Source organism: Sinohyriopsis cumingii, chromosome 7, assembly GCF_028554795.1.
Source record: "Sinohyriopsis cumingii isolate HCF-2022 chromosome 7, ASM2855479v2, whole genome shotgun sequence".
NCBI classification, from domain to species: Eukaryota; Metazoa; Mollusca; class Bivalvia; order Unionida; family Unionidae; genus Sinohyriopsis; species Sinohyriopsis cumingii.
The window spans coordinates 66,453,401-66,474,461 of NC_142967.1; the positions used below are offsets into that span (position 1 = coordinate 66,453,401).

General features: G+C 32.3%; 1 protein-coding gene across 2 annotated transcripts; it reads right to left on the minus strand.

Annotated features, from left to right (window-relative positions):
- Nucleotides 1–12,731: 12,731 nt before the first annotated feature.
- Nucleotides 12,732–16,723, minus strand: LOC149795440 (uncharacterized). 2 transcript variants are annotated; one of them, XM_089964096.1, is made up of 2 exons: nucleotides 16,361–16,723; nucleotides 12,732–14,662 (listed from the first exon to the last, which is right to left on the minus strand). In XM_089964096.1, the coding sequence occupies exon 2, from the start codon at nucleotides 14,639–14,641 to the stop codon at nucleotides 13,463–13,465; it is 1,179 nt and encodes a 392-aa protein (XP_089820222.1). In that variant the 5' UTR covers nucleotides 14,642–14,662; nucleotides 16,361–16,723; the 3' UTR covers nucleotides 12,732–13,462. The 2 variants fall into 2 exon arrangements, with proteins under 2 accessions (XP_089820222.1, XP_089820220.1); XM_089964094.1 differs by lacking the exon at nucleotides 16,361–16,723 and adding an exon at nucleotides 15,178–15,297.
- Nucleotides 16,724–21,061: the final 4,338 nt, after the last annotated feature.

The window sequence follows — 21,061 nt, forward strand, 5'->3', positions numbered from 1 at the left end:
ACTGAGGCGCAAGAAACTTGTTTATTCATATAGACATCATTTGTGTATTCAGTGATGGTGAGCGATTGAGCCAATATATATATATTACCTAAAGCTAACAATATATTAGACATTGTACATTTCATTTTATTTTGTCTAAAACATTATTTGACATGTTTTGTTTTCTTAACACAAATCTAAAAAATGTATTATGCTAGTGTAAAGCTAATTAAAATTCAGAATAGAATATTTAAATCAGTTCAAAAGGTTTTAAGACATAATGAATCAGTAGAAACCGATATTTTGGGGAACATTGCAAAAGGTCAATTGATTACCTATTTAGTGTTACAACAACAAGTTTATATTTAAGAGAACCATATTGTTCAAAAAAATTTCAACATGTTAAAACATAAAGATACAAATTGAGTCTCTGAACAAAGTTGACAAACAGCTGGATATATCTCATGATAATTTTGTCATTTAATTGATATACGTTATCAGTATAATTATTAAAACACATATTTCAATTTACTAATGCACGAGATAAGATAAACCTGTTTACACAATCGTGAAGACAACATAAACGTTATTTTCCAGAACTATCCCATAATTATCCCGATGTTATATATAAATATAAAGTACTAGAATTTAAGAAACGCTTGAATAAAATGATATATGAAGGTAAAAAATGATTTGGTCCTGGATTCTGCATTTGTGAAAACACGATAAGATTTTTTTGTTTTCATGTAATAAACGACAAAATCTAATGTATCTGAATTGGGAAATTTCGATAAGGCAATCGACTTTGTATCCTGATAATTTCTAGAAAATGTCTTAACATGAACGTGGTATCTAATATCATAAGATACCTGAAACATTCAAAACAGATGTATAAGAATGGGCGATTCATAATTACTTTTGATCTATCGTTATTGTATTTGCAGTTTGTGTACAGTAACCTCAAATGTAAATCTTTAAGTTTTTGTATCGTTTTAATACTTAAACCCCTTGTTAGTTTTCTCGTATTTTCTCTTTAAAATTAAACTTATGCAAACATCTTAAGGACGTTATTCGAACACACTTCATAGACTAGTGTTTGATAAACTATTGACCTGTTATTTTCGAATTTTGAGTTTCCAGTAATAAAATGAATCGGCTGTCTTCCGCATCGGTATAAATTGCGATCGTCTGCCATAAGCAAGTCTACGTCATGGATGACGTAACAGGTGTAGTCAGAGATCCCTTGTGCTATACGTACACCTGCATTTGCTAGAAGTCCTCGATTAAACTGCGTGGGTAATGCCTATACAAAAAGAAGAAAATACTCCATTTGGTTAGTATAGTATACACTCTTTTAAACAGACATTCAGTTACTATCTAGGATTGAATTAGCTTAGCACGGGCTCGAACAAGTACCTTTTGCCTATTCCTCGATATATTAGAAAAAAGACGAGTTTTGTTTAGAAGTTAAAAATAAGTTAAGATAAAATAGTGGGTCCAAGCAGATTATCATGGAATACGATTCATATAAGGTAATTAACACTTCTGTTATCAGATGTTTGTCTTGAGGAATAGCTCCCCTTCATAATGTTAGATGATAATAAATATAATATAGTCATAAGGTGTTAATTTATTACATGTTTGGTTATCAGGTTTAATTGGATGCAGCCGTGGCATCAACACGACAATTATATAAAATTCATGGATTGTTTTTAGTTTCCAAATCTTATGTTCTAAATAGGATGATGTGTGCAACTGAAGTATGAACATTCAGTTGGCGTATGTCAGGTCTGCAGGACACACGGTACTAACTGTTTGGAAAAATAGGAATCTGGCTTGAAATTGGTGAATATAAAGTAGAGTATACATGAGTCTGGCTGGCCAGGATTGGTTAATGATATATAGTTATTGTTTAAGGAAAGAATCGTTTGAGAGCTTATCCTTGCTGTGACTGAAAAAGTATAGACATTGTTTTATTGATGTACTTTTAGTTCTTTAACAGACCTGTGTTTGGAAGACTCACCACATAAATTGGCACCTGACTATTTAGTGCGGAATCGTGACTAAATCAGTTGAAAAATTACAATATCCGTTTACTGCTTAAATATGTTTTACTATAAGTGATGTTAGATGAACAAACGATCAAGTACTCTAGTTCTGGACATTAAGCAGCTAAATTTTAAATATTATTCGTGTCAAACTACAAAAAAGTTGATAGGAAGAACAAGAGATATAAGATTATACTAGCCATTTCAACAACGTATATCGCGTACTCCAGTTCCTGCCGTTGTAAAACGGCATGAAGATGGCGCACTAATATTTCTAGATGCTCGTTTCGATCTCTGTATGGAATGATGATTGCTGTTCTCTCCCTTGCTGTACAGTTGGGTGGCGAATATCTTCCGCCTAAGGTCAGATTTCTCACGCTGTTCATATTGATAATTTCTTCAATAGTAACTGTTGGTTTTATGTTCATTTTACCGACTTAAACATAGGATAGAAATGTAATGATGAGACAATATATGAGGCACTGCTGTGAGCACCACAACAAGAACATACTTACAACCAATATTACATTCTGTCGGTATATACAATTGTCAATTCCATATCGATGTTACTGCTATGAAGGCTATGCTTTTTCATCTTTCATTTACTTTATATTTTAGTCCAGTTGTGACTGGAACACACTTAACAGTTAAATTTGCTGTCATTTTTGCTAAGAGATTTGGATTGGTGAATACAAATCTTTCTTATGCTTTAGTTTTTGAATGCAACAAGGCATTAAAACGGAGCTTGAAGGAGTTGTAAAACGGAAGAAGCCTGCCCGTGGCAAGGATGTTAGGGTTGTCAGTTGTGGTACCATCGACTACTACAATGAAACCCTTTAAAACCGAAAACCTGTAGGATCGCCTAAATCTCGGTTTCGAGAGGTTTTCTGTTTTCTGTTTGCTGGTGCTCCTGCAGATGTGAAAAATTATTTCTCTAAGAGCTTATGTTACGAGAGAAAGTTAGGGAGAGAAAGGGAGCAAGGGAGAGAGGGAAAAAGTTACGGGATCAGTCTATGTGCGTGAAGAGCTCACAAAGTTAAGAAAGGTGTTAATTTGTTTCGAATGCACGTGTTAAATGAGAATTAACCGAACATCTCGTTCAATAAATAAATGCAGCTGTTAGCGTTGAAACACATTCTTCGCCACAAGAAGCACGAGAGGAATGAGATGCTTTAACAACATTGCTATAAGGCCATTATAGTTAGAAATGATACCCTGCAATGTTCACTTACTTAACATAATTTATAATGTTCACAGTTCAAGAGCACGACCCGAGGAAGGAACATATCATTAACCGTTATATCTTTCTTTACTTAACGTGGTTTGCGTTAATGACTCCATTTTATTGTGGCTTTGGTAAGAATTACCCATCTTTAGCAATCACATTTTTTGTAATCTCTGAATAAAATCTAAAACTTCAGGACATATCATTGAGCGGATTGGAACTTTAGAATAATACTTTGCCGAATTCAGGAGGAAAGCATCAAAGAGAGGTCACATATCTGATTAATAAAACTCTGATATTAAATTTTAAGAAAACCCAAATAATGTTCTTTTGATCATGTATACAATATCTTCAACCACAATTAGATAGTATGCAGAAAAATACAGTCGTACTTAAATAGCTTAAATAGCTTAAATTTGTTTCCTTTGTATAGTGAATGACTTTAGTTCACCTTATCATCAGCCCTAATCCGTGTCAACGAATATATTGTCGACAAATACATTGTAATACATTTGGAGTATGCGCATTTGGTTATAGCGACCCGTTTTAAGGAATTCTTAGATTTTTGTGATTACTTGTCTGATTAATGGAATTTGGTGTAATAGAGATATTCTTTTGCCCGAAATAATTAGCCAATTACTAGGAGCAAACGTCACGGAGTAAGGTGTTAATGAGTTTCCATGATGCCATGGTTCAGTAGTAGTGGATTCAGGTCCAAACCGAACGAGTATCGATGGAATAATAAAGTCCCTACTAAAATATAGTGGTGTACATTGGTGGTGTGACTTCAATGGCAGTATTTACGGTAGGACCGGTAAATTACACTATGGAACCAATAAGAAGTGACTCAGCAGATACCGTTTATGTCGCCATAGTGGCAAATGTAGTGCAGTTATACTGGGGAAATGTGCCTGGAAACCATGGGTTGACTGGCCTAGGGTGGCGGAGTTTAAACAGTTGCATGCGTTAAGGGTTAGTTGTATGGTTTCTACGGCGTGAACTACTGGCGGTACGGAAACCTAATGAAGAGAAACCATGCAGGTTTTGACACCGCTCGATCAAGTAAAGACCCCTGGCTTGTAACAATATCTTATATTCTCTTAACCACACGTACCCTGGAGAGGTATGAGGTTTTTGTCTCACAGATCAGCGCACTGCAATACGTGAAAGCCTTAATTAATTTTTGTTCAACAGTGTGTTAGAAATTTAGGAGATAAAATATATTTCCTAGGTTGTCTGACTTTCGGTTTTATTTTAGGCATACAATTGAAATTGGGGTCGAAATTTGTTTCGGTATTCGGAATTGAAGGGTTTCAGTTGACTAAGAAAATATGGTGATTATATGGACGTACAAGTCGGTACTGTAATATAAATCTTTATGTGATTCGGTTATACCGAAGTTTCAGATTTGAGACATATCACTTATATGTGTGAATTGTGCAAAGATATGGCGGCTATGGCTGTGATAACAGGACCCATATCTTCGCACACTGTGACCCTTAGATGAAATTACGAACAATACAATTGTCATTATATGCCTTTTGTTTTCATAAACATAATTGAATCGTTAAATGTTTTTTAAGTAGTGCTTCAGGAATAAACATTGGATACTAAATGAAACGTTACGATCATAGCTTAAATGTATGTTGAAAATTACATAGGTTGTATTTATTATTTGGTTTGGTTTGCCTGGAAAACTACTTGTAAGTACATGCACTTCAAATTTAACAAGGAGGTTAAATACAAAGCAGATGTTTATTTTGATTTAGCTGCTTAATATTCACCCGATGAAATTTCCAACATCAAATACAATATTTTACAGAATTATACTTGTCAAGGCATACGTTTACTTAGATGTACTTTGTGTACTGCAAAAATGAACGGAGCCAAATTAAAGTTTTTAAAAGCAATAAATAACCTATACTGTAATCATTAAAATGTGTTAAACTGAACGTATATAAAAGGTATTTGAATTATATCATTCTTGTCTGGACTTCTGATGTATGCCTATATAAAGAACAATTACTCTCAAGATACATGAACAAGGCAACGTCAACATCAGATAATGTAACCCACAGAGGAACGAGACGAACAAACCCCAATATGACCCCTTTATGACAGGTCCAAAAATGCATTTACAGAAATAATTACACGTTTAAGGAATGCAACTTCTTAATGTGCACACCCAGGGAATATTGAAAAATGTCAGTTGAAAATAAGTATTAATATAACGAATGAGATATTTACTTGACAAAAACGAACACCTATCATGATCCAATGATTGTAGTGAAAGACGAAATGTGCACTTACTGGAATTTAGCATAGAGCCTGGGTACTAACTGGCCATACTTTTCTTAGTTTCATAAATTATATTTAAAATTTCGAAATAAATTATCTGTATTGTAAATTTTAAGTTGTATACATAAATGCCTTGTTCACCTCCGGCAAGGCAATTATATATATGACTTTGTATTACACCTAAAATATGTCAAAATAAATTTTAAAAGGAAGTACAATCACCAAAGCATTTACACTATATGCTAAATATTTCTTTCAAAGCAAGACAATGTCCTTACCCAAATGTGGCGATTGTTCTGGACAGAGTCGGAATGCAGTTCGGTTTTGCTTAGGTTTGCTGTTTGCAATCAAGCCCTCAGAATTTGCTGATTGGGATGAAACCGCTTCCATTGAAAAGAGTGACATATCATTATAGCCATTTTCGTTTTTAATCAACATTGTCTTCTGTGTCTGACATTGGTGAGCTTGCCAATAAATCTGCACTACAGTTACAATTAGGACACACAATGTCATGAGAAAGAACATTGTTCGTGATTGCAAAATGCATCTGATCGCGAGTCCTTCGTTCGTCATTATTACAAGTATAGTCAAATTCTGATATATATCTCTGAAAGGAAAGCTACGGACACGTTTGAGTTAAACATAACTCGCATACAAAATCTCCTTATTTGTCTCAAGCCAAGGACACAGTAATCATCAACAAATGTCATTGTTCTTGATCATAAGGAACATTCTCATTTAGTCCATTGCAAGACTTCAAGGCTGTCGAACAGTTTTCAAAAGGAAATATTCTTGGGTTTTTTTTGTATGTCTTCCAAATCGCTTTTTGAATCCTGCATTTTAAAATCGAAACAATGCTTTGAACCTACACATAAGACATCTAAATGAGTACCAGATGATAGCTGAAGATCAAGCTCGTCATAATTAACTCAGATATTAGTACATACGTCTCCTTGTTTACTATGGGAACCTATATTCTTATGTTCAAACGTAACGTAGTAACACCACCTGACATTTGCATGCACAGTATAAAGTGTACATCTTGTTTATTTTGTATTAATAACGTTGATAACATTATATATTGTCATGATCACATGATCATTTATTTCGTACCGAACTCTTTATATATCCACATTTTGTGTAAAGATACAACATAATCTATCAAAAAGTCTTATGTGTCGTATAATGATAATATTTTATTATAGATAATACTCCACACGCGCGTAAAACAAATAATTCAGTGTTTTTGTATAAATGTATGGGAATTAATATGCCTGCAAGAAATGGTTGAAAGAACTCATTCTCCCTTGTCTTTCAAAACAAGGTAAGGCTACCCATAATGCGAGTAGTCGATTTCCTTATTCTGTGAAGGTTGCCTTAGCACATGCACAGTTATTTCTGTCGGTTCAATCGTATTGATGATAAATACTCAACCATCTAAGTATGATACTTAATATCGAGACGAAGCTTAATAAATGTAGAAGATACATTTTATGATAATTCGTCAAATACTTGAACCAAAACTTAAATATCATGAACATGAACAAATTACAATTTATTGATATCACGTGCACAGTTTTCACATCATATCACATTCATTTGCAATTATAATTTTTAGGCAATATTTTCAAAGTTCGTAAAGCTGTTAAAGTGAAAGATGGACAACACACAGTTTTGCATAATCATGTTTTTAAGGTTTAGAGCTACAATAAACTTTGGATAATTGATAAAGCTTTTCAGTTGTATTAGATCAGTATTAAGCTAGATATTTGTAAATATGTCATATTGCTAGATATTGAATAAAATTATCCTATTGCACACTATATTTTATTTACTTAAAATATGTGTTGGTCTGGTCGAATCTTTGTGCTATTAAATATTCAACAGCAAATGGAGATAACATAATCCGAAATAATTTCGTGACCTATTCAGTATCTATTGAGGTAGATGGTTTTATAGACATTCTGAACACTGAATTTAAGATCATTCTGTCTCAGACTTTAAAATAGTATATAATGTCTGGTGGTAAATAAAATGAATGGTAATGATGCGCAAACTTGCCAGTTTTAACTGCGCAACTCACAGCATTTCTAAACATGGATTTATTGGTTTATAATTGCATGTTCGATTTTTGTATTCTTTTCAAACTAGAAAAATAGCCATGAAAGCATAAATCATAAACTAGACAACAGTTGCACTACTGTTCTTTTTCTTAAATTGTCGTTCAGAATAAATGCACACATCGAATATATCAGTGTTATAATACTGCATATGATAAAGACTTGAACAGTTTTGATGACCTTGCATTTGCACAATGTTAACGTATTTTCATTATTTGGTTCTTGTCCATTTTATCCACCTCCATTTCGGTTAAAGTTCTTTCACTTCTCTCCGTGTATGTTTCATTTCCTGTACTAACTCTCGTTCCTGATTTTATTCTACCTATCTGAATATTTCTATTGCATATTTATTTTTGTAATGAGTATGCGTCCGTCACTTTTATTTTTATTTTGCATGATGCTCAAACGGTTCTTTAATCTTGAAGAACAGCTTAAGCGAACTAGCAGGGATAGGTACCTACACTAGACAATCTACCTCAAATGTCATTGTACTGTTATTTTAGCAGTCATGTTTGGGAGATCACCCTGGCTTATCCTATGTGCACTTTAGTAACTTCCAACAGCGTTGTACTAGTCCGTGTTTATTTCTTCATCTGAGAAATCACCCAACGGTAGTTTTGACCAAAGAATAAATTGCGTAGAAAAGCTAAGATTCCAGTATGTCTGAATTGAGATATCATCTAGTTTTCTTGTGCGAACCCAAAAGGAAGAGATGCAACCTATTAAGTATTATGTAAACGGTCAACGTTACCCTTGTTTGGTTGTTTTCATGTAAACCCACTGAGTTTGTATTCTGATCACTGTTTGGAAATTGTATTATAACAGAAAATATTTACTTTTTTAATATTAATACTTCTGAAAAATGCACTAGTGCTTTTGATTCAAGATTTACTTAGTACTTGATGTAGTTAGGGAATTTTTTCGATAAATTGAGCTTTTGGATTAGCCGGAGATAATAGCTGTATTATATTATCAATATACTATGATGTTACGACTAATTGTTCTTTCCTAACCGCTGCCGTAATAGTGTTGTGGTACAATCAGATGGATCATTTTGGTATAATGACTCAATTGCAAATTTAATTACAACAATATATGAATTGTTATTGAATATAGTGGTCCATAACGTTTCATCATTTATTGCTTTATGAAACCAAACGACATGACCAGCCTATTATCACAAGTCAATTATACACTATGCTACCTACCAACTGAAATTTATGAATCGCTGCAAACCGTAGAGAAATTAATTTTAAGGAATGCAATGCTTAAGTTTGAAAACACTGATGTACACAAGCACACTCTTAATAGATGATTTTAAAGAGTACTATGGCATTTTCCTATGTCTAGTTACCAAATTATTTTTAAGATACGGTGAATTTTTAAATATACACCAGTGAAAACAAGGAAGGACGAGTATTATAATGCGTGTTGATGACAGCAAAACGGAGTAAATGGGTTAGCTATATAGTTGACACATACATGTCCACACAGATGACGGAGTAAATGGGTTAGCTATATAGTTGACACATACATGCCCACACAGATGACGGAATCTTCGAATGAATCTTTTTTTCTAGTAGAGAAACATCCTAAAATTTTGCCTTATTCATATACCTAGTCAATATGTGAATTCAACTAACATCCCACTCATGAAATTAGTACTAATAAAATGCTGCTATTGAAAAACGCATACGAACGGACTACTGAATGACTGTAATAGGATTAAAGGTCGCCAGAGTAAGAAGAGTACGATGTATTAGATATTCTAGTTCTAGACATAATCGTGTTAACAAAATAAGTCAAAGGTGTATTAAATAATCGGTTATCATTAGGGAGGTCAGCTGTTTGTTTAGGAACGAAAACACCCGAAGATAATAAACGGTAATGACTTTCAAGAATCATTACACTTTAGCAATAATCATAGTTCTATATTAACTATCGTGATAATGTGATAGTGTATGAAATCAGTACACGAAACATACATACATACATACATACATACATACCTGCATGCATGAATAAATTGATTCATAGATACATACATACATACAGATACATACATACATACATACACAAATACAAAAATACATACATACATACATACATACATGCATACATACCTGCATGCATGCATAAATTCATTCATAGATACATACATACAGGTACATACATACATACATACATACATAAATTCATTCATAGATACATACATACAGATACATACATACATACACAAATAAATACATACATACATACACACAAACATACATATATACATACATTATGTACATATATAAAAACATAATGTTGGTTTGCCATTCAATATATTTGTTGAAAAACTTATTTCTTAAGCATGGAAAAACTAATTTGAAATAGAATAAAAGTAAAATGTATGTGACAAAAGTCAAAACAAGTTTAATATATCGTGCAGAAACGTGTTTACAATCTGTAATAGATAATAAATTAAGGGTGCAAATTGTAAAAAGGATACATTGGTTAATAAACGGAATCAACTATGTAAATATCAACTTGTTTCGTTTGACTTCCGCTTTGATTATACATTAATATCATCCACTTTATAAAAGAAAATAATTTAAAAATAAATAAATAATGAGTTTTGTTTTGTGCATCATAAGGACGAATGAAAAAGCTACATTTTATAATAAAACTTTAAAGAAGAGCAACCGTGAGGTTCACAAACAGGACCATTTACTGTTTTATTTTATATTCTACGTTGCAAAAATAACCTAAATGTTCTTGAAAATTTGAACTTTGTTCCGCTCCTTGTTGTCTGATTATAAGCCTCATATATCTAGTTCCAATATGGTAGCATAAAGCAAAGTGTAAAGGTGAGTGAATTTGCAACAAGTGGTATAAGATAAAATATTCGGGACAGTCATATTCACATATGGACGAGGATATGACTATGTCCAAAGAGATACAAAGAGAGAGAATGAGAGATAGAGAGAGAGAGAGAAAAAAAAAAATTACACTCAATTTGTTTTAGCTCCGTGCCGTATATATATATATATATATATATGTATATGTATCTCTCTCTCTCTCTCTCTCTCTCTCTCTCTCTCTCTCTCTCTCTCTCTCTATATATATATATATATATATATATATATATATATATATATATATATATATATATATATATATATATATATATATGTGTGTGTGTGTGTGTGTCTCTGTGTGTGTGTGTGTGTGTAATGTCACCTATTTTGATTAATTTAGGTTGGAGGAACAATGTAACAATATTTACTCCTGAGGTATGTCAGTTTCAGCAATTAAAGGTTTTGGATATTCATTTGATAGTATGATTTCTTGATACAAAAATTCAAAATTTACAGTAATGTCTTCTTAGTCAGATATTTGTATTAGCTGATTTGGAACAAGGAAAAGTTGGAATTGCATCACATAAGAAATATTATTTCACCTGAGCTATTGTACCGCGCGAAAATGATATGGTTTGATAGGGCTAACAGTCTGCAATTCGAGTAAGAGGCTTATGTCCACGATCCACGATGACACAGATGAGTCTATTTACTTCCTGAAGTTAACCTTTAAACCACTTTCGTACATAGCGCAGATTTCAGGCTACATGATAAGCCCCGACTTACCCACCTACCCACCAAGGCCCATTATCAATTGACCAATATCCGTATTTGTTTTTACAAGGTTTCTTGTTGTTACTGTTCTAGTTTGGGGATTAACGCCATTTTTCAGTGCGTACTACGCAATGCATAAGATAACGATCTCCTGTGGGGCAAAAATGCCATATCTAGAAAGACATGACCGTTTATCCCAATTCCCATTGGTCAGTCTATTCGAAAATTGGCTGCCAAATGTTCATAATATTGGTAAAAAGGTTCCATAAAGGCTGGGTAAAGAACATTCCCCCACCATCACAGCCAATAATGGAACGTTTTCACATAATCGCAGTTAATAAGTAAAGACAATACTGCACAAGAACTTACTGGGCTTATTTGGACCAATCAAAATCGCATATAGTGATATATTATCGTGATTTAATATCAAATATATCAATTTGCACACACAATATGTAAAGTGTAAAGAATATATATATATATATATATATATATATATATATATATATATATATATATATATATATATATATATATATATATATATATATATATATATATATATTATATATATATACATATATATATACATGTATATATATATATATATATATATATATATATATATATATATATATATATATATATATATATATATATATATATATATATATATATATATATATATATATATATATTCAGAAACAATGGTCACATCGGTCATAGGAGATCCGAAATAGCATTTTACAAATTGCTTTTGAGCTGTTTATCTATTAAACTGAGAGACTAATCCCTTTGACGATGTACAAATCAAATTTTTCAATGTCAGGTTTATATATTGTTTTTCGTTGCACAATCAGCAATGACTTGCCGACGAAACTCTTTATTCAGTGGTGACTGTGGTTTGTTTACAGAGTTTGTTTGTCAAAGAATCAAACGAGGTGCGCTGAACAAACGTTTTCACAGATCAAATGACTGGTTAGAGTTGAGAAAAGCATCTTGATCTTTCAGGAAACTAGATCTCACAGATTCTTGTTTCAATATGTTTCCTTTGTTTTCTAGGAGATGCGATGTTGGTCCTGCTTTAGTTGGTATTTCCGAATTTACCTAAATAGGAGTAATTAGTGTAAGTCTATTGTCAAATCTTAAACATAATATTCGTGAAAACAGCTAACTTGCTAATTGGAGCTTCTAGCACAAAGTGTATAAAGCTATTCATTGGCTGCTGTTTGAAGACGGGCTCAGTGATTTATCTCTCTCTCTCTCTCTTTATATATATATATATATATATATATATATATATATATATATATATATATATATATATATATATATATATATATATATATATATATATATATATATATATATATATATATATATATATATATATATATATATATATATATATATATTGATCTTGTGAACAAGTCCAAAGCATGATCAGAAAAGCATCATCATATTGGATGGGCCTACATAAAATAGATCCACAACCAATTGTCATTGACACGTGCCCTCTGATAGAATTCCATATAAAATATTTTCGACGATGTCGATTCGTCTCGTTTTTCTACCAATTAAAGACATATCCAAGGCTATGCTATAAATTCTTCAACAATGAATCATCTGCCTATATATGTCATACAGATATGGCTCCATTTGAAGTCGTCTAAATGTTAGTAGGCGTTCTAGCAGACTGCTACCTTTTTTCAGCAGTGCACATATACGTTGAATTCCATGATTTTGATACAACACATCCATTAATAAATGTCACAATATTCAAATGAGTCAACAAGGTCGGAGGAACTTCAAACTAATTTTCTTCCAGTGTAAAGTATGGAACAAAAGCGATATTTTCATCTTCTCTTCCTTTGGATGCCGATGTCTTTTTTTCCTCTTCCATACCCTTCTTAAATTCGAATAAACATTTCAAGATATATTATAATAAAGCATATTCAAATTTTCAGCAAGTTCCACGAATAAAGTATGGTGCAAATTTTAACACGTTTTCATTTGTGTCATATGTGGTTAATGAAACGTTTCGATATAGTAAAAAAGATTCCTATGAACTGATTGTTATTAAAATATGTATTTACGTTCGTAGGACGAGACTCAAATAAATATTGAATGCTACATAAGTTGAGCTCTTGTGAAAATAAACATGTTCCTATATGTTTATATATGTCTGTGTATGTAACTTATATTATGTTCAACACTATCATATTCATAAATTGGTACACCAGGGAAAATGTCAGATATCTGGATAAAAGTCCATGATACTATATCTTTATATGCTACATGAGCCCAGAAATGGGTTGTGAAAGAAAATGCATAGGGTTTGGATCTTATCCCTTCACTTCTCCATTGCTCACATTGCCATCTGCGTAATGGCGACAGGCACTGATCTGCTCCACACTGCATTGCCAGTAAATGGTTCATGCCTGGGTCGGCAGTTGGAAGAAAATATTCAGGTGGGGTTAGGTACACATAGTCTTCGTCTGATATTTTTATTTCGGATTTTTTTCTCATGTACTGTCTAAATGAAAACGTCAGAAACCTTGGTCCAGTGGAGTCGAGTACATGTGCATAATAAAAGAAATTATTTAGATTTTCAAGAACACTTTTCATAAAAGGGTGACGTTTTCGACAGGCCATAAGCCCATTACTAGCTTGTTCGTAAAAATTTGTATAAACGATTGAATGGACGTGTGGTTCTTGGGCAAGGAAGCAGGAATATTTCTTAATCATTGGATCCAGTGGACGCAAACTTTGCATATCCAAATCACTGTAGACTCCACCATAGTAAAATAATATCATATACCGCATGGAATCAGCCCGGTTTAATGGGTGAACATAGCTGTCGTACAAGAATAGAAGATTGGGATAGTGATCTTTTATGAAATGTCTCGTGCTCTTGTCCGTCCAAAATATATACGTCCATGATAAGTGGTTTTCAATAAAAGACTTGACGTAATCCTTAAATTGTAAAGGCAACTGTTGTGTATTCCATTTTTGGTGTATGATTTTTTCAATTCTCTCTGTCTCAGAGTTTGTGAAATCTTCAAGTCTTGTTGTTTTTGGTGGTGGAAATTCTTTGTACTGGGTAAATTGTACAGCATCATTACCATAATTTTCTAATATCTCTCTCTTTTCGTCGTGACCCAGGTATTGGCAAGGCGTACAAATTGTGATATCGCATCCATTAATCACTGGTTTTTTGTCCAGTCCTGATGTATCTCTCTCAGTGATATATTTGTCATAAACGTGTGTACCAATTGACAAAATTGTGAATAGGAATGTGGCCGTTAAAACGATTTGAATCGATATTAATATTCGACTTTTCCCATGCCTCATCTTAAAATACTTCTTGAATGCCTAAAATGAAAATAAAACACTCATGCATTATGCTGTTCATTGCGCTACGAATGTGTCGCGCTTTTCTTGTTTTCCATGCAAAGAGTTCGCAGCTACAGTGTCATAACAAATCCAAAATAACGGCATACAAAACATTGCAAGAAATAGACAATGAAAATCTAATTCGAAGTCAAATATTCAAGATCTAGATCGATTCTTGTTACGTTTTATACACTCGTTTTGGAATAGTGATGTAAGAAGTACTGAGGGTTATATGGAATAAATAATGAACTGAATCAGTCAAACTCTAATGGAATTTTAATACAATCATTCATTTAGCAATATATGTTTTCAATTACTTAAAATAAATGACCGTCTTTACCTCGAGCATATTTTGAATAATTCTTGACATAAGAAAGTGCAAGGCAATCTCAGTTTTGTTCTTAACTCAATTCCAAAACAATTATTCCAATCAAAGTTACAAAAACTAATTTTTAAAAGCACTTTTCAAACTTCTTAAGTCAAATGAACATTACCTGGATACTTGCTTTGCCTGGTGAACAATATTTTAGTTTATCATTTTTTCATCAGACTCCTTTAACATGTTGTAATGCTGAAGTGTTCTTTTTACTATTTATAATAAATGTTAAAAAGACTTTCCTGCGGTTATTATTTTGTTTTTTAAATGACTCGTTGTTGAAAAATGGAAACAGAAAATACTATCTGATTAGTTAGTTTTCGTTCAAATGTGCATACACCATGAATTCGGATATTTTTGCGCAGTTACACACTTTTTGAAACAAAAAAATGATATGTACACATTCTAGTAGCTATTCATTGTGATGTACATTGTAAGGCTGCTACATTTAAATTATACTTACGACTCCCATAACTAATCTAAATCCTTCTCTTTTAAGCGTGCCAAAGGTGGTGATACAAGTTTTACATACAATCATGTTGCTAAGCACGAATTTGTAAGGACGTGACGAGTATGTGTAAGAGAAAGATTAATACGTTACAAGCACTAAGCAATTGTTTGATTTGTATTCATATCTAAATGCTTTTTAAAAAAATATTTCTTTGGTTCGTCAGGGACATTCAAAGCAAATTATTTGTTTTCATGGAAGAATAGAGGGTATTAATGTTAGAAGATGGATGCTAAAACTGCACAAATAATTTATTAAAATTAGTATTATGCAATTGAGATATGGTCTTCACATTAAACTTTATTTGGTTTAGCCCAAACCACAAAGAAAGATACTATGTAATTAAGAGAATAGCGCGTTCATAAATGTCATCTGCTTGTAACATTCTTTGGATGTTGTTTCTTTTAGCCTAATAGCTGCAGGCACAACAGGGTTATTTTTGGAAGCAAAATTCATGTCATGTAGCATGGCCGATTACAAGATTTGACAGATAAAGGGTGTAATTTAATTGACATGATAGCATTGGTTATACATTGAACGAATATTTAAATATATTACAACTCCGTTACTTACACCATGTAACTTTAGGACTACAAATTCAGATTTGTTTTGGACATATCCTACTTTTGAATATTTATAAACTTGAATAGTTATTCATGGATATATAGTTATTTATAAACAGAAACAAGAAAAATATAATGAACTTAATAATATCAATTCGATATCTTGAGGTCATGTAAAACAACTTCAGTACTCTGATACGAAGGCGGAAAACTATGATAACTACACATACCTAAATGGAATGTCAGTTTCTATCGCAAGTATACACATTTTATTTCATGTTGATTCTGACTCCTGTCCGAGTGTCCAGTAATTATTTCAATACATTAAAATGGTCAAGCACATGAAAATATTCATGCCATATTTCATGGTAGCAACGTTCCTTATGTGTATGCCCCATTTCAATGGCACCATTTCAATAACCTGTATGGTAAAGCTGAATGTGTCTGCTTCAGTCGCCCAGTCAATCATTTAACGGTATCTTTTCGATTCTAACATAAGTGGTAACACATATACTGTTCAAATTAGATAATCAAAAACTTCCGGTAACATGGACCATTCTTAATGTAGATACCGCTTCATTAGTTGCCTAACTAAAATTTATACATCATAGGGACTGTCATCAGTCCAAGAACTAGAATCGGTCCTATTTACATAATCCAGTCCTATATAGTAAAGCCCGAAGATACACCTGTGAACTTTTCGCACAAAGAAACCTTCACCGTGAAGCACGTTATGACAGATTGTTTCTATCGCTAACCTGCAAGTTATCGTTACTACAATGTTAAGAAGATGAAGGAACAATTTTGATAACGTACATGCGTCTTGTACTTTACTTTTTTAAAGGAAGTAAACATTGATTCTCTAAAATATACACATAACGCATCAGCTCCCATATGACCTCTTTTGTGCCTCTGTAACAAATTACAATGTGATGCACGGTACACCATAATCAATCAATTAATCAACTACTGCAGGCAAAACTTGAATATCTCTTGACTAAATGTATTCGATTATGCAAATAAAAGTTGTTATATACAAATTAATGCATAAATGTGTCTGTTTTATGCAAAATGTTAAAGTTGGCTATATTTTGGATTCAATATACACTTAATGGAACTATCTAGGGTAAATGAACTTATCTTTGTCATGCACTTAACATGATTATCGCATTACGTCATTTTGAAATGTTTAATGGAAGGCGAAGATAATACTATGATTTGTATCTGAATATAAAACAGTTAATTTCATTTAACACTTTCCGCGATTTTCCTTTGGTCTATGTCACATTTCTCTACGATTACGACTACTACCGCACCTATTTCTGCATCTACTAGTACTTCTACTACTACTGTTAGCAGTAACGCAAAAATAAAACAAGAGGGAAAACAGATGCAAAGAGAAGAAGAAAAGGAAGAAACTAATTTTTAATTTATATTAATAAACTTAGATCTGGCAAGTGGAAAGCACATCTCCAATTACAATTCAAGTTTTGATTTTACTTTGAATATTAGGTTAGTCCACCCTTTTAAAGAAGAAGAAGTAGATACTATTTTCCGAATTTTAAAATAATTGCTGATAATTTGAAATGGCCATGAGAGCATTGGACTCCTGTTATTACAAAGTGAACTTTTTAGCAAAGGCCCTGACATCCACACTTCTTTGGCAGTACAACAAAGTGCTAACTATGGTCTGGTTACGGAATTTATCTTAAAGGGTTATGAGTTGGTAAAGGAGGCTTATAGACAAAAGTTTAGGAACTGTAAAAATGAAACTGGACAAAGCCATGTTGAATGTACAAGAGAATAAGAGCAATTATTTGATAGGTGGCGCTTAACCAAGAAAGTTAGTGAAGATTACGAAAATCTCATACAACACATATAAGTTAAAGATTTCAAGAATTGCGTTCATAGTGACATCAACATTTACCATGACGAAGATAAGGTCGAAAGTGTTGCTAGTAGAGCTGACAAGTTTTCTTTTGCTCATGAGGGTTCTTTTGTCAGTAAGGCTTCCACTAAGCAGTCTTCTTGTAAATTCTATTTCATCCTAATACAAGCACTCCTAAATTTCAAACTGGCACAACGTTTTGAAATCAAGTGTATGATAGGATTGATCAGAAAACCTTATTTGTATGACATGTATTTATTGCAAGAATAAAGGGTACGTTATTTGTAATTGTTGCAAATTACAGTATAAGCAACACAACTGTGACAAAGGCTGATATATTTGTTGACCATGACAACCAGGTCTAATTGGTCTATATAATGTCAGGAAAGCTTCTGACAAATTAGACGCCATACTTAAGAGTGCGCCACTTCATTCATATCCAAATTTCCGTCCATCATTCAAAACATCTGTTAGTGCAAGTGAAGTTTGGGCTGGTTGGGGTTGGTGCATTAATCCACTGCGCTACTTTTCTAAGAAATGAAATATGCATCAAATAAATTAGCCAACACCCGAGAAAATACTTTTTGCTTAGGTATTGACATTGAACCACTTCAAAGGGTTTATTAATTTAACTACATTTCCAATTATTGTGTTTAGTAATCACAACCCAACCCCCAACCGAACATTCACGAGGAAGATGAAAACAATCAGAGATAATTCAGGTGCTGTTTGATGTTATAGGAATACAAAATCAACGTCAGACCCATCATAGGAACATACAATCCAATAGCAGAGTAACTTCCACATGCATAGGAATATTAGATTGTTTAATGCATATTTTGTATCATTTATACGATTTCTTCTGCTGTAATGTTTTCACATGTATATTTCACTAATAGCATTAGAAAAATCGAAAAATGTCCATCGCTTTATGTTCGTAAAGATGTTTTATAGTATTTAATAATGAGTATCATGTCCAATGATCATCTTTAAAATAATGCGAAATACAGTAAGAAAATAATTTATACATGTTTGATCAGACCATCAAATTATTCAACGAACTATGGGTACGAATATAAGGAATTGGTATAATAGAATTTGAAAAACATAAGAAAATGTGCAAATAATGTTGCGAATACTACGTCTCTAAATACCACAATGGATATGATTGAACAATACTACAACTTGAAAATATTTCTAACGATTACCTTTTATACTAGATGATGATGGCTTTCACTTTAATGCGAAGGGTTTAATTTCATGTTTAATGAGCACAATAAAGATAGCTTATCCAAGAGATAGAAAAGGTTTAACATCATGTACAGTTAGATCACAGTACTTGTATACGATTATTAATCGGTTTCTTAATCATGGTAAATATATACTGTGATACGCTATATATTAACTATTGAATTGTGTATTCAAGTTTGGTCATTCTTCGGAAATGTAGTCCAAAGGGTTAGGTACATGGTTGCATTAAAAGGCAATTAAAATAATATCAATAATTATAGAGGTATACCACTTCTGGGTTTCATAGATATGTTAATCACTCTTAACCATAACCTAATTAACGTTGCAAATAACTATTATTTCTTTAATGAAGAACAAGTAGAAACGACACACGAAATTATAAGCAATGAAAAAAGAAATTATTTTGTATAATTTTCGATTTCACCAAAGTGTTTGTTTATATATTAAGGGATAACGAATAATATACATTGAAAACATTTGGTTTAAGTGGAGGTATTCATGATATATAATGAAATCGATGCACAAGGATGCAAAATCAAGGCTTAAATATGAAAACATGTGATGTCAAGAATTTGTTTGTATTTTTCATGTTGGGCATAGTGAATATTTATCACCATTTCTCGCAGTAATATTTGTAAATAATTCCGAGAATGAGTTTGCCATGACATTTGCTGAAGGTATCAATAATGATATTTACATGTTTCTATTTGTTTATACTTAAATAACATTATCATCGTTTGTAAGTTCACTATAAAGACCTAGTACCTGCACATATTAATTTATGTTGGACTGAGTGCAAACTTGCAGAAAAAACCATGAACAAATTTAATGAGTTTTTCTTAAATGAGGTACTCTACCTTGAATATGGAATTCACTTGCTGAAACAGTAAATATAGAAATTGAAAATTGGATGAACAAGTTTACTTATCCTGTAATTTTTTGTGATGTCTGCTATATGTATTGAATGGAGACATATCTTTTTTTAGCAACATTATATTAAGAGTGATGCCAAATCCCGTTTTTATTAGATAATTATGGCGCAATAAATATAAAAATATATCATTACATCGTGAAGTATTGGCTTAAGATAGTAGATGCAAATATATCATATGAATACGTAGAACTGAGACGTTACATCAAACAAAGTAAATTCGGAATATTTAGTTAACAATTTATCGTCAAGATTAAAAGTCTATGGAACAAGATGTAACTGGTAATTCTGTGACAATATCACAGTTTTTAAATTAGGACTATCGGGACATTTTGTTCAGAACCCGATCGATCCTACTAACGGCAAAACGCCAAAGGTATTTGATGTCAATAATGAAAATTACTGATAAAGACCTTACATTGACAGCTTATATTAATACAAAAATAGAAGTGTAGTTGGTAAATGTATAGTGAAGATTTTAGATGGGCGAGATTTTGTCAACCAATTCATGATAAGCTTTGCTTTTATGAAACTTACATGAGGAGAAATGTTCTGTTATGCCTGAGTGATTATTGTATTACATTCTGCAGTCAAATATATAGATAAATATTTGAGACAAAAATAAAAATATTTAAATTTATACAAATTATAAAAACCCTAAATACTAGATTTAGAATAATTGGTCATTCACATTTATGTAGCTTTTATAAACAGAAAATGGTCATATACCAGTTATCGTTTATATAATTTTTACTCACCACTGTTGAGCATGAGTTTTGATTATTAAACATCTGATCTTATCATCATATTATTAGTTAGCTTATCTTTTCCACCGAGCTTCGTCTGCGTGCTGTTGCATAT